At 42.4% G+C, this 14,110-nt stretch overlaps 1 protein-coding gene across 2 annotated transcripts in view; it reads right to left on the reverse strand.

The window, feature by feature from the left end:
- LOC126356222 (dynein axonemal assembly factor 4-like) overlaps positions 1–14,110 on the reverse strand; it is a 104,721-nt gene that overhangs the window by 31,782 nt on the left and 58,829 nt on the right. For both annotated transcript variants that reach the window (XM_050007040.1, XM_050007039.1), the window contains exons 4-5: positions 13,843–14,108; positions 1,584–1,684 (exon numbers count right to left, since the gene is read on the reverse strand). In XM_050007040.1, coding sequence (XP_049862997.1) covers positions 1,584–1,684; positions 13,843–14,108 — 367 coding nt within the window. The remainder of the gene's footprint in view (positions 1–1,583; positions 1,685–13,842; positions 14,109–14,110) is intronic.

A 14,110-nucleotide genomic window follows, 5' to 3' on the forward strand; every position in this document is an offset into this window, starting at 1 on the left:
ATTGACATGAAAAGACAATGAGATCAAAAATAAAAATAAATAAAGAAAAACAATAATAGTTAGATAAAGTTTGCTGAGTGGATACGTGTGAACAAAGGGGACAGCAGGTGTAACTGGATTAGATGGGTCAGTACATGCATGTTGGATAGGAAAGATAGGAGGGTGGGGATGATTAGGTATGGGGCTCAAGAGAGTATGTGTGGCATAGTAAATACAGAAAATAAAGTGAAAATTTGCAAGTTGTTGTTGTTGTTGTGGTCTTCAGTCCTGAGACTGGTTTGGTGCAGCCCTCCATGCTACTCTATTCTGTGCAAGCTTCTTCATCTCCCAGTACCTACTGCATCCTACATCCTTTTGAATCTGCTTAGTGTATTCATCTCTTGGTCTCCCTCTACGATTTTTACCCTCCACGCTGCCCTCCAATGCTAAATTTGTGATCCCTTGATGCCTCAGAACATGTCCTACCAACCGGTCCCTTCTTCTTGTCAAGTTGTGCCACAAGCTCCTCTTCTCCCCAATTCTATTCAATACCTCCTCATTAGTTATGTGATCTATCCATCTAATCTTCAGCATTCTTCTGTAGCACCACATTTCAAAAGCTTCTATTCTCTTCTTGTCTAAGCTATTTATCGTCCACGATCACTTCCATACATGGCTACACTCCACACAGATACTTTGAGAAACGACATCCTGACACTTAAATCAATACTCGATGTTAACAATTTCTCTTCTTCAGAAACGCTTTCCTTGCCATTGCCAGTCTACATTTTATATCCTCTCTACTTCGATCATCATCAGTTATTTTGCTCCCCAAATAGCAAAACTCCTTTACTACTTTAAGTGTGTCATTTCCTAATCTAATTCCCTCAGCATCACCCGATTTAATTCAACTACAATATGCAAGTATGTGGGAGAAATTGTGAACTATTTTAATGTCTAGGAATATTTATATTTGACATGAGATGCTGTGCAGTCATGTGGCTGTGAGATGTATTTGGACAAGGCTAATATAGTGTGGCTCGGAAGTCCCCCAGTGCCGCCTTCTCACTCTGCACCTAACTGCTCTATCCTGTCCCAAGCATGAGTCTGCTCACTCCCACAGCAACATATCATCTTCCCTCCACACCTGCCCTGATATCATTCTCCATGCCAAGCCCATACCTCCTCCTTACACCCATCACCCACCTCAGAGTGCTGCCCGTGTCAGACACAAGCACAGCCAACAGTCAGTCCAGAGTGGCTGTAGACTGTAGCGACATGTGTGAGAGTTATGCTAGTGTGTGCGTATGTGTGTGTGTGTGTGTGTGTGTGTGTGTGTGTGTGTTTTATGCTGCTTCTGAAGAAGAATATTTTTGCCCTAGTCCTACAGTTTGGCACTCTTTTCATTGTGCCTGCCTGCTACTCAAGGCCTCCTCTATGTGGTGAGGAGCACTCTATCTTTTCACATTGTTAAATACGAATTATATTTTTTAACAAAAGAGATTAACAGTTACAACTTTTAATAACAGGATGTTCAGAATTTATAGGATACATGCCATTTCAAGGAAAAGTGTAAAAAAATTTTTCAGGCAAGCTGTACTTACTCTCCTTTTTGTTTGAGCCAGTCTGGGTCCTTCTCTTCTGGGAGAAGATCTTCTTCCACAAATCCCACATTTTTCCTTGCCTCATATTGTTTCTTCAGCCACTAAAAATTTATCATGCCAATTAGTATTGAACTGTGTTGCTATTATTGTTCCTCTTCACCATTTTTGTACAAAAGATATAAACTGATATCAGACAAGTCAGCTGTTGTGAGATGATGAGATGACTCAATGTGAATTGATGTCATGATTTTAAACAATATATATATTACACATACACACATCTTTAACAGCATAAATCATAAGAAATATTGCTTTGATTGATGTACATATAGAGGGTCTATACAAAGGCGATGTACATGAGGACAATATTATGGAAATGGAAGAGGATGTAGATGAAGATGAAATGGGAGATATGATACTACGTGAAGAGTTTGACAGAGCACTAAAAGACCTGAGTCCAAACAAGGCCCCCGGAGTAGACAACATTCCATTGGAACTACTGACAGCCTTGGGAGAGCCAGTCCTGACAAAACTCTTCCATGTGGTGAGCAAGATGTATGAAACAGGTGAAATACCCTCAGACTTCAAGAAGAATATAATAATCCCAATCCCAAAGAAAGCAGGTGTTGACAGATGTGAAAATTACCAAACTATCAGTTTAATAAGCCATAGCTGCAAAATACTAACATGAATTCTTTACAGATGAATGGAAAAACTAGTAGAAGCCGACCTCGGGGAAGATCAGTTTGGATTCCGCAGAAATACTGGAACACGTGAGGCAATACTGACCTTACGACTCATCTTAGAAGAAAGATTAAGGAAAGGCAAACCTACGTTTCTAGCATTTGTAGACTTAGAGAAAGCTTTTGACAATGTAGATTGGAATACTCTCTTTCAAATTCTGAAGGTGGGAGGGGTAAAATACAGGGAGCAAAAGGCTATTTACAATTTGTACAGAAACCAGATGGCAGTTATAAGAGTCGAGGGACATGAAAGGGAAGCAGTGGTTGGGAAGGGAATAAGGCAGGGTTGTAGCCTCTCCCCTATGTTATTCAATCTGTACATTGAGCAAGCAGTAAAGGAAACAAAAGAAAAATTCGGAGTAGGTTTTAAAATCCATGGAGAAGAAATAAAAACTTTGAGGTTCGCCGATGACATTGTAATTCTGTCAGAGACAGCAAGGGACTTGGAAGAGCAGTTGAATGGAATGGACAGTGTCTTGAGAGGAGTATATAAGATGAACATCAACAAAAGCAAAACGAGGATAATGGAATGTAGTCGGATTAAGTCGGGCGATGCTGAGGGAATTAGAAAAACACACACACACACACACACACACACACACACACACACGCACACACACACACACACACACACACACACACACACACACACACACACACACACACAACAACAACAACTGCCTCAGAGCATTAGAGCCCAACCACTATTGCCTCTGACAGAGCAGCAATCTGCTGAGATGGGCATTGGGGGTAAGGAGGGCACATGAGGTGGCAAGGGGAGGGATAATATAGTGTGGGTTGGAAAAGATGCCAATGCTTCCTGTCAGAGTGCACAGGGTGTTGTTTAGGCCAGAATAGGGCTGTTAAGCACAGCGTCGGAAGGCTACACACATCCTCTATCCCACCTACACACTTACAAATACTTTCCCCTTCCTTATTTCTCTCTTCTTTCCTTCCCACCTGGGTAGGAAAGAGGCTACACACACTTTGTATCCCGCCTACACACTTATAAAAACTTTCCCCTTCTTTACTTCTCTCCTCTTTCCTGCCCTGGTGACAAGGAAAGACAGATAGGTAGAGAAGGGGAAAATATTTTAAGTGCATCAGCAGGACAGAAGACGTGTAGTACTGTAGTGGTAGCAGGGAAGGGGATAGGTCGATGGGAGACAGGGACTAGTGAAGGTTGAAATCAGGTTAAGAGAATGAATGATATGCTGTAGGGGTAGTTCCCACCTGCACAGTCAGAAAAAGCTGGTTTTGATAGGAAGGATGCAGATGGCATGGGCTCTGAAGCAGTCATTAAAGATAAGTACATAATGTTGGGTCAACAATAATTTTTATTATTTTATTTGTTTGGACATTGTTTTTGGTTTGGATCTTTTACCAGCTGTCTGTCTGTATATCTTTTAACAACATCCATACTAATGTTATTTTGTTCTTTGTGAAATTATCATCTGTTATTGTTTCTGATACCTTAATAATTTTATTTAGGCTCTGCTTTCAATCTTAAAATATTTATCAAATTCTGGCATTGTTGTAGTCTCTCTATAGTATGTAGTTCAAAGAGTATTCTTTTTTTCTTTAGGAATACTGGTATACCTGGGGTAACTCAATCACTCTTTTCATTTCTGTTTTGTTACTTTCTTTTGTTTGAGAGGATAGCAGATTTCAAAATAGTTGTGAAAAACATAAATGAATTTATTAAAACCTTTTGTTCATTGCTTTACTGTGATATAACACTTTCCGTGTTACCATATTCAGAAAAAGAAAAAGGATTTCAGAGTTTGTTTCACTGACATTTGTAATGGTGGTTATTATAGACCGATTTTTACAATTAGAGCATTCAAATTTCGTATTAATTATATTTGTATTGTGGTGCTCAAAACCTGCATTGAAATTTTCCCAGTGGAGGTGTGCAATTGATAAACCCTTGGACATAATTTTATCATAAGTCAGTCTACTTTAATTATAACTTTTCTTATTCAAACATACACTGCTGACACACACAGAAAAAAAGATCATCATCAGAACTTTTCAAGCATCTTTCTCTATTGAAACGTTGAACAAGCAATTACAAAGCTGTATAGGAAATATATAGAAAGAAAACTTGCTTTGATTAGAAGATAAACAAGATGCAGGTAAGAAAGCTGATGCAACAATGATCTGTAGCAGGTAAAACTGCACCTAGTTGCTACAGCTTACTGTTACTTTCAGCTTTTGTCTGCATCTTGGATCTCTCATGATCCTGGGAATGGAGTGGCTGTTCATCACTCCTATAATTCCTAATAACCTTTGCTTTTGATAGCAGGACTCTGACATTTAGCAATTTTGTTTTTTATGTTTTTCAGAGTAGTTCTGATACTTGAGTTATGTAATGTGAACTGATACTCACTATCCCAGTTTACCTGTAATTTTCAGACAGGATTATAAATTTTTAAAATATGGCATCAAGAGGCTGCAAGTATTCAGCAGATAAATTTTGCTGTAAGTATTCAGCAGATAAATTTTGCTTTGTATAGGTATGTTGTCATTTTAACAAGGCAAGGCATCTTGTATGATGTGTGGTGATTATGAAAAGATTTGGAAATGCTTGATTTCATTTGTGAGCACGAGGAACAATATTTTATTGTATTTTGAAAAATATTTTTTACAATTGTTTGCTTAGTTATTGGACTTTTTGTTGCTGTTCAGCAGTCAATTACACTTAGGTCATAAAAGTTCTTTCTTTTACACTCTGTCAGGATGGTACAGAAGTAAAAAAAGCGGTCCATGGCATATGCCATCACAAAAATTTGGAGTGGGTGAGCTAATCACTCAAAAAATTACTATTTCTGCATGTTGGGCTCTTCCACATGTCAGAGGGGGAAGAATGCCTCTGCTATTATTTGGGAATTTCTCGTTCATTGCTGCAGTGCCTCACTGCACAGAGCTCACCATGCCCATACCTCTGCAGTAGGGTGTCCATCTGTCCTGTTTTTCCCAAGACAGTCCTGTTTTCTTCCAAAATGTTCTACTGTCTTGAAAGTTATGTTGGGGATGCTCAAATGTCCTGCTTTTTGTGTGATTCCACTTGTCTAAAGCATTTTATGCTGCAGGATGTTTGATTTGCAATGTAATACACATTGCGTAGGTATGTATGTATGCTATGAAGTGCCACTGGTACAACTTGTTCTACAATTTTTGTTTATTTACTGTTCATGTTTTGCACTGTTGGTAGTAATGATTCATGTTCATTATTTCAACATGTCAAAACAAAAGTGTAAGTTTGACAGCAATACAATAGTGAGTTTATTTTTGTACTGACAGTGGAGAAAGTGTAGAATATACATTGTGCAAATCATGTTCTGCTATTGGACATGGTGGAAAGTCTGACATTGAGAATCATGTTAAGATTGATAAGACTGAGAAATATCACATAAGAGTTCAAACAAAAGTGCATATCTTAACAAAATACATAAAAGTGACAGAGCAGCAGAATAACTGTAAAAAGTCATTTTCAATCATCTGAGTATGTAATGCAAAGCTAAACTTCTAGACCATAATACAGTGCCTGTGTTGTTCAGAAGTATGGTGACTACAGCCATTATTAAATATACAAAATGTATTTGCAGCTGTGAATACGGACAACCATCAGCTGTATAATGGAATGATGACAATGAAAATTCATGCCATACTGGGACTCTAATCAGGATTTCTTGCTTTTCATGAGCAGTCACCTTACCCTTAGTCTATCTGAGCACGACTCATAGCTAGATCCAACTCCCATATGCTGCCAACCATGTGTTTGCAACCTGCACTCATACATTAAAAATGCCTCCCTGTACAGAAATACACAGGCTGTAGACCGATACTTGATGATGTGGAAGTTTGGGTGAGGCTGTGAGCTGTGCTTGGATAGATTAATGGTAAGGTGACTGCTTGCGATAAATGTCTGAGTCGTGGTCTGGCACAAATTTTCATGGTCTTCATTCCATTATATGAGGAGATACCAAAAAGAAACTGGAATAACATTGCCGTGGCCAGAGCTTTTGTAGCACGCATTTCTGCTGCTAGGTGTGCATAGTGCACCTCATTGCCAGTTCAGTGCCACCTGTGTTGTCGACCTGACTTGTTTCATTCATCTGCAGTGATTGATTGTGCTAGCACTGTTTTGTTCTTTTTTTTTATGATGGCAAGTTTAAGTGAACAATGTGCAGCTGTGAAGTTTTGTTTTCTACTCAGTAAAAATGCTGCTGAAACTATTTTAATGTCGAAAACAGCTTAAAACTTAAGTGTATGAGTAGGTTGCTCGATTTAAAAATGAAGACAAATTGATTGATGACAAACCTCATTCTGGATGTCCATCAACTGCCCGAATTGATGGAAATATTGAAAAAATTTGAGAGCTTGTGCTTACAGATAATTGACAGACAACTGACCAACTGTCAGAGTTTCGAAGCTTGGTTCGGCAAATTTTAACAGAAGATTTGGGAACAAAAAGGGTTGCTACCAAGTTTGTTCTTCAGGTTTTGATCGACAGTCAAAAGGAATGCCGAGTTGAAACATGTTCTTTGTAACAACAGCTTGAAACTGTTATAGATTTTCTGTCAAAAGTCATTACTGGTGACGAGTCATGATACTATGGTTACGACTGAGAAACAAAGCAACAATCAAGCCAATGGAGACATCATCGTCACCCTGTCCAAAAAATGTCATCGAATCAAATCAAACATCAAAACAATGCTGATTTGCTTTTTTGAGCCAAGGGAATAGTTCATTCAGAGTTTGTTCCACCAGATTGGACTGTCAATCAATCTCTAGTTTGGAAGTTTTAAGAAAATTGTGCAACAGTGTTCAACAAAAAAGACCTGATTTGTGGCAGACAGGAGACTGGTTCTAAGACCACAACAACACACCTGCACATACAGCCATCTCTGTTAGACAGTTTTCTGCTAAAAATGCCATGTTTTCATTGCCCCATGCACTGTGCTCGCTTGACCTGACTCCTTGCGACTTTTTCTTATTTTCGCACAGGAAAAGGCTCTTCAAAGGACACTGATTTGACAACATTGAAGAAATCAAGAAAAATGAGGAAGGAGCTGTCAGCCATTTCTAAGGGGCTTGAAAGGACACTGATTTGACAACATTGAAAAGTCAAGAAAAAAATGAGGGCGGAGCTGTCAGCCATTTTTAAAGATGACTACAAAAATGCTTTGAACAGTGTAAGCACTAATGGGACAAATGTATTAGTTGTGATTTTGAAGTTTGAAGTATTTCGAGTTTCTCTGCTTCTTGGGCTTTGGGATAGCAGAGATTCTGAGGTGAGCTGTAAGAGGTGGGACTGGTCAAAGATAAATAAATTCTGTGTGGGGAAAAATATTATCGAGTTTTGTAAACAATTTGAAAATATATAACTTTTTTATTTTCATTTCTTTTTTTTGGGGGGGGGGGTTGGGGGGGGGGGGAGGGGGGGAGGAGGTACTCCCTCATACAGCTAATGGTTCTCCATATCACAACTGTGAATAAATTTCATCTAAACTTCTACATGCATTAATTTTGTCAGTACAATTTGCATCCTGTTTTCTCACTTAACTATACTAGGTTTCTACTAAACTTTTTAAAATGTCCACTTTTTAATCAAAATGGAATGGACTCTCTACTCTGCAGATATGCCAGTTATATTAAAAAAGTGAATGGGAAGTTGCAGATTCATATTTTTCAGCTGAGGGAATAAAACTGTATTGTATTAAACAGGAAGATCTTAATGACTTAATCAGATAGGTTGGTTCACCAAGTCAAAGGGTGAACTTCTGACATCAATATTGAAGCAGTGGAACTTTTTAGATAAAAGTATGCAAGTGTCATAACAGAAAAAGTGTCACAAAGTTTTTCCTAGGTAACCGGAGAACTGTCGTCCGCCATCTGCTGAAGACAGTGTTGGATCTGGTGCACGAAAGGGTGAACTGGATACGGATCACTGAGGCTCTGGATGGTGCTCAGGGAATCAGAGCAGATGACATAAGCAGAATGTCGGTGGCGGCGGATGTAAAGAACAGCCTGATAGAGGGCAAATAACTCAGCTGTGAAGACCGAACAATGGACATGGAGCCGGTATTTGAAACTGTGTGCCCCAACAATAAAAGAACACCCGACACCGTCATTGGTCTTAGAGCCATCTGAATGAATGAAAATCGTGTTAATGAACTTCGAACAAAGTTCGACAAACCACGAGTGGTATACCAAGGCTGGGGTAACCTCCTTTGGGAGCGAGCTGACGTCAAGGTGAACGTGTACCTGAGCCTGGAGCCATGGCGGCGTTTGGCTCTCGCCCACTCTAAAGGTTGCAGGGAGTGAAAAATCAAGGTGCTGAAGGAGGCGACGAAAGCGAACTCCAGGGGGTAGCAGGGCAGATACATACAACCCGTATTGATGGTCAAGAGTGTCATCAAAAAAGGAACGATGAGACGGGTGGTTGGGCATTGATAATAGCCGACAGGCATACTGACAAAGCAGTATATTGTGCTGGTAAGGTTAGTGGCAATTCGCCGGCTTCAGCATGAATACTCTCGATGGGACTATTATAGAATGCTCCAATCGCAAGACGTAACCCCCGATGTTGTATAGAGTTGAGGCGGTGTAAGATGGATGGCCATGCAGAGGAGTATACAAAGCTGCCAAAATCCAGCTTTGAGCGGCCGATCAACCGATGGTTCGATCCTCTCCCCATGACTTACCACTGAGAACACAGAAAACATTTAGGGAATGGGTACAACGGGCAGCTAAATATGACGCATGTGGAGACCAGCTAAGTTTCCTGTCAAATGTAAGACCTAAAAATTTTGTTGTCTCGACAAATGGGAGAGCAACGGGACCGAGATGTAAGGACGGTGGGAGAAACTCTTTTTAGTGCAGGAAATTAATACATACCGTCTTCTCAGCAGAAAAATGGAAGCCATTGGCGACACTCCAGGCGTAAAGACAGTCAAGACAACACTGAAGACAGCGCTCCAGGAAACACGTACAATGCGCGCTGCAGTAGATGGCAAAATCGTCCACAATAAGGGAGCCTGAGAGATCAGCTGGGAGGCAATCCATTATTGGATTAATCGCTATGGCGAAGAGAGCAACGCTCAAAACTGAGCCCTGTGGCATCCCATTCTCCTGGCGAAAGGTGTCAGACAGGACAGAACCCACACGTACCCTGAACTGTCAATCCATTAAAAATGCATGAATAAAAAGAGGGAGGTGACTGCGAAGGCCCCATGTATGCATGGTGCGGAGAGTGCCCTCACTCCAACAGGTGTCATAAGCCTTCTCCAAATCAAAGAACACAGCCACTGTCTGGCGCTTCCGCAAGAAGTTATTCATTATGAAGGTCAACAAGGTAACCAGATGATCAGCAGCAGAGCGGTGCCTACGAAATCCACATTGTACATTGGTAAGTAGGCGTCGAGATTCGAGCAGCCAAACCAAACGAGAGTTAACCATTCGTTCCATTACCTTACAGACACAGCTGGTAAGAAAAATGAGTTGATAATTGGAAAGCAAGTGCTTGTCCTTCCCCAACTTACAAATCGGGACAACAATAGGTTCATGCCACCATGTGGGAACATGACCCTCAATCCAGATGCAATTATAAGTACGAAGACAAAAACCTTTACCTGCAGGAGAAAGGTTCTTCAGCATCTGAATATGAATAGAATCAGGCCACAGAGCGGAGTACCGTGACCGGGCCAATGCCCTTTCGAGTTCCCGCATGCTGAATGGGGCATTATAACTTTCATGATTCGAGGAGCAGAAGTTTAGGTGGTCTTGCCTCCTCTGCAAAAAATCAGCCGAAGGCATTGGAGACATCCTCAGGGGCCACAATGACTTCATTCGTGACCATCAAGCCAGAAACTGGTGAGTGGACCTTAGTGCCAGATAGCCGGCACAGGCTACCCCAGGAGTAAAACTGTTGAAGGAGCTTGTGAAAGCAGCCCAGCTGGCTTTCTTGCTTTCTTTAATAACACGACGACACTGTGTATGTAATCATTTATAATTAGCACAATTTGCCATCTTAGGGTGGCATTTAAAGGTGCGTAAAGCACATTGACGAGCACGTAAAGCGTCTCTACATGCTGCGGTCCACCTGGGGACCAGTACGCGACGTGGAGAAGAAGTAGTATGAGGGATGGAATATTCAGTAGCACTGAGAATCACTTCCGTGAGGTGTGCGACCTGACTATTGCAGCTTGCGAAGTTTTGATTCTGAAATGTTGCCCTGGAAGAGAAGAGCCCCCAGTCTGCTTTGGAGATGTTCCAACTAGTTGAGCATGGAGATGGGGTATGATGCAAGAGATGGATAACGCATCAGAAAGAGTGTATCACTCAAACCAGTTTGCAAGTTTGGTAGTACATATAGAGAGGTCTAAATGGGAATATGTGTGAGTTGTGTCCGAAATAAAAGTAGGGGCGCCAGTATCGAGGCAGACAAGATTGAGGTGGTTGAAAAGGTCTGCTAACAGGGAGCCTCTCGGCCAGGATGCTGGAGAGCCCCAAAGAGGATGGTGGGCATTTAAGTCTCCAGTCAACAAAAATGGTGCAGGTAGCTGAGCAATAATTTGCATCATGTCTGCCCTAGTAACGGCAGACGACGACGGAGTGTAAATGGTACAAATGGAAAATGTGAAAGTGGGGAGAGTAATTCGGACGACAACTGCCTGCAGGTCGGTGTGCAATGTGATGGGATAGTAGTAGATATCATCCTGGACCAGCAACATAACCCCTCCATGAGCCGGAATACCTGCCACAGGGGGTAGGTCAAAACGCAGAGAGGCATAGTGTGCCAAGTCAATTCGATCGCATGGGCATAGCTTCGTTTCCTGGAGAGCTACTATGAGCGGACAGTGCAGCATAGCAGCAACTTTAAGTCCTCCTGGTTGGAGTGAATGCCACGAATATTCCTGCCATTGTGAGAAGAAACAGAAAAAGGAGAAGCAAGAAGGGGTCACCTCGAAGGCAGCTGAGGGCCTGGCTTCGAGCAAGCACTACTGCCGCTACCAATAGGTGGAGAGTCATCACCCATTTTTTCAATAGGTTCATCGGCCACCATGTTTAGATGGCCAGGAGGAGGAGTAGGTTCCTCTGCTGATGAACGGCCAAATGTTTGGCTACGAGTGGTGCGGCCAGGCGAAATGGGTGACGGCCTGGGGCGGCAACCGCTGGGTGGCACAGGAGAAGAAATGTGCCGTGGTGCAGAAGGAGAACTTTGCTTTCTTTGAGTCTTCTTGGAAGGTCGTTTAGTCAAAGTACTGGTCGGTGGCTGGGAGTTCGGGGTATGTAGGAAGTCTTCACAGGACAGTCCCTTCTTGAAGACCCGTGCTTCTGACTTCTGGGTCTTAGTCTTGGCAGAAGCTGATGAAGGTGCTTGTGTCTTAGGGGTGACGGGAGGAAGAGGAGGCATTGACCGGACGATCTTAGCACTGGCCGAATGGACGACCGTAGCGCTAAAGGTCAGATTGCATGTCTGCATCGACACCTCACTGGTAGGCCGAGGAGAGGCGAGGACAGTACTGTATTTCCCTACTGGGAGCAGCGTGGCCTTCCTACTAGCAAATAGCTTGTGAGCAGCTGAGGTGGACACTTTCTCTTTGACCCGAATTTCCTGTATACAGCATTCATCCTTGTAGATGGGACAGTCGCGGGAGGACACTGCATGGTCACCCTGACAGTTCACGCAACGAGGAGACAGAGGTGGACAGTCACCCTCATGGGCGTCCCTGCCACAAGTGACGCATTTAGCAACATTAGAACAAGACTGGTGGGTGTGAGTGAAACGTTGACACTGGTAGCAGCGTGTAGGTGCTGGGACATAGGGGCGAACAGAAATAACCTCATAGCCTGCTTTGATGCGAGACGGCAGCTGAACACTATCAAAGGTCAAGAAAAGTGTCCCGGTCGGTACAAGGTCACTGTCGACCTTTTTCATGACCCTATGGACAGCCGTAACACCCTGCTCAGCGAGGAATGACTGAATCTCCTCGTCAGTTAATCCGTTGAGTGATCTAGTAGATACCACACCACGTGATGAATTCAAAGTCCGGTGAGCCTCCACTCGGACAGGGAACGTGTACAGGAGTGTGGACCGAAGGAGTTTTTGTGCCTGAAAGGCGCTCTCAGTTCCCAACAACAAGGTACCGTTACGCATCCTGGTACAAGACTTGACAGGTCCGGCTATGGCATCTACGCCCTTCTGAATAACGAAAGGGTTGACAGATGAAAAATCCTTTCTGTCCTCAAATATAGAAACTGCAAGGAACTTTGGGGCAGGCAGTAGTACTTTTGTCACTGGTGGCTGGTCAAGTTTCCGTTTTGGGGCAGAAGTTGAGAGAGAAGAAGAAGAGAAATCCATTACAGATGAATCCCCCATGATTGCCAGCGTCTCCGATGGCGCGCTCCTTCCTTGTGGGGACCCTCTCAGAGGGTGAATGTTTACACCTCAGGTCACACATCCCAAGAAACGGACGGAGGGACCAATCAGCATGGTCGAAAGGTGTCAGCTCAGGCAATCACCCCTCCCTGGGCCTGGCCTTTACCAGGGGGCCTTACTAGTCTACCCAGGGTGGGAAATTACAAGTTACGTCACCAGCTACACATGCAAATGCATGGGTCGGCCTTCAGGCACACACTAGGAGGAAAGAAGAATACAAAAAAAAGGGAGAGAAAGGACAAACTGTCTCAAACGCTGAGGCGGAGACCATAGGCTGGACAAGAAGGCAAGGAGAAGAAGGCAAGGAGAAGGAGGCAAGAAAAAAAGTAAGGAAGACAGTGAGAGAGGGAGAAGGACAAAGAAAGGAAAGAAACAAAGGAAGGAAGAAACCAGAATAAGCGAAAAACCAAATTGACCACAAATGTAAGTAGTTGAACCGTCCATCTCTGGATGCAGGCGCAAGCTACCCCCTTGAGGGGGAGGGACTCCTTTTAGTCGCCTCTTACAACAGGAAGGAATACCTCGGGCCTATTCTTACCCTGGACCCGCAGGGGGGAAGCTCGAAGAGTACATACATATAGGCATACTCCTGAGAGCAAGGGGAATTCTTCCACCAAGATATACTGGGTTTTGGACATTGTTGTCAAGAATAGTCTAATGAAAATATAAGGAAGGCTATACCGAGGGGTCAGTCAATGAAACCCAAGGACAAGAACAATGTCATGTAGTCCCAAATAGGTAATAAAAGCAGCTTCTCTCTTACACCTAACAAATCAAAATACTATTCTTAAATGAACTGTCTTTTCCATTAACACCAGTAAGTATATCTGTCTTGTTTGTCTTATTGTTAACTAACTACCGACCAACCACTAGTTGCAAAAATTAAATATGGATGACTGATTTTCTTTTTAAGGGTTCGTGCCTGCCCTGCAGCTACTGTCTCTTTTTCTGTCACATTCAATGTAAAATTCTGTACATAATGTGAGTGCACTGCATTGCACAGATCTGACTGAATGAATTAGACAAGCTAACTTTTACATCCATTAATTTTGTTTGAGCATCTTACCTCCTGCTCTTCTTTTTCCTGAGACTCTCTTTTGGGAGTTGGAAACACCCTAGGAGTAAAACTAACATGAATTTTCCCGGGTTTTCTTGGTGCTGGCTTCGGTATCTCACTGTGGAAAATTTTCTTTGAGTTAGCTTCTTTACATTCTTCTTCATCAGAAAATTTTTTATTGTTGATGCATTTTTTATCTTTGCTTTCACCTTTTACAAAAATCTTTTGTTTAGTACTCTGTTCTTTTATACTGTTCAACTGTTTTTTCTTACTTGCT

Source organism: Schistocerca gregaria, chromosome 3 (genome assembly GCF_023897955.1).
Source record: "Schistocerca gregaria isolate iqSchGreg1 chromosome 3, iqSchGreg1.2, whole genome shotgun sequence".
Classification (NCBI taxonomy): domain Eukaryota; kingdom Metazoa; phylum Arthropoda; class Insecta; order Orthoptera; family Acrididae; genus Schistocerca; species Schistocerca gregaria.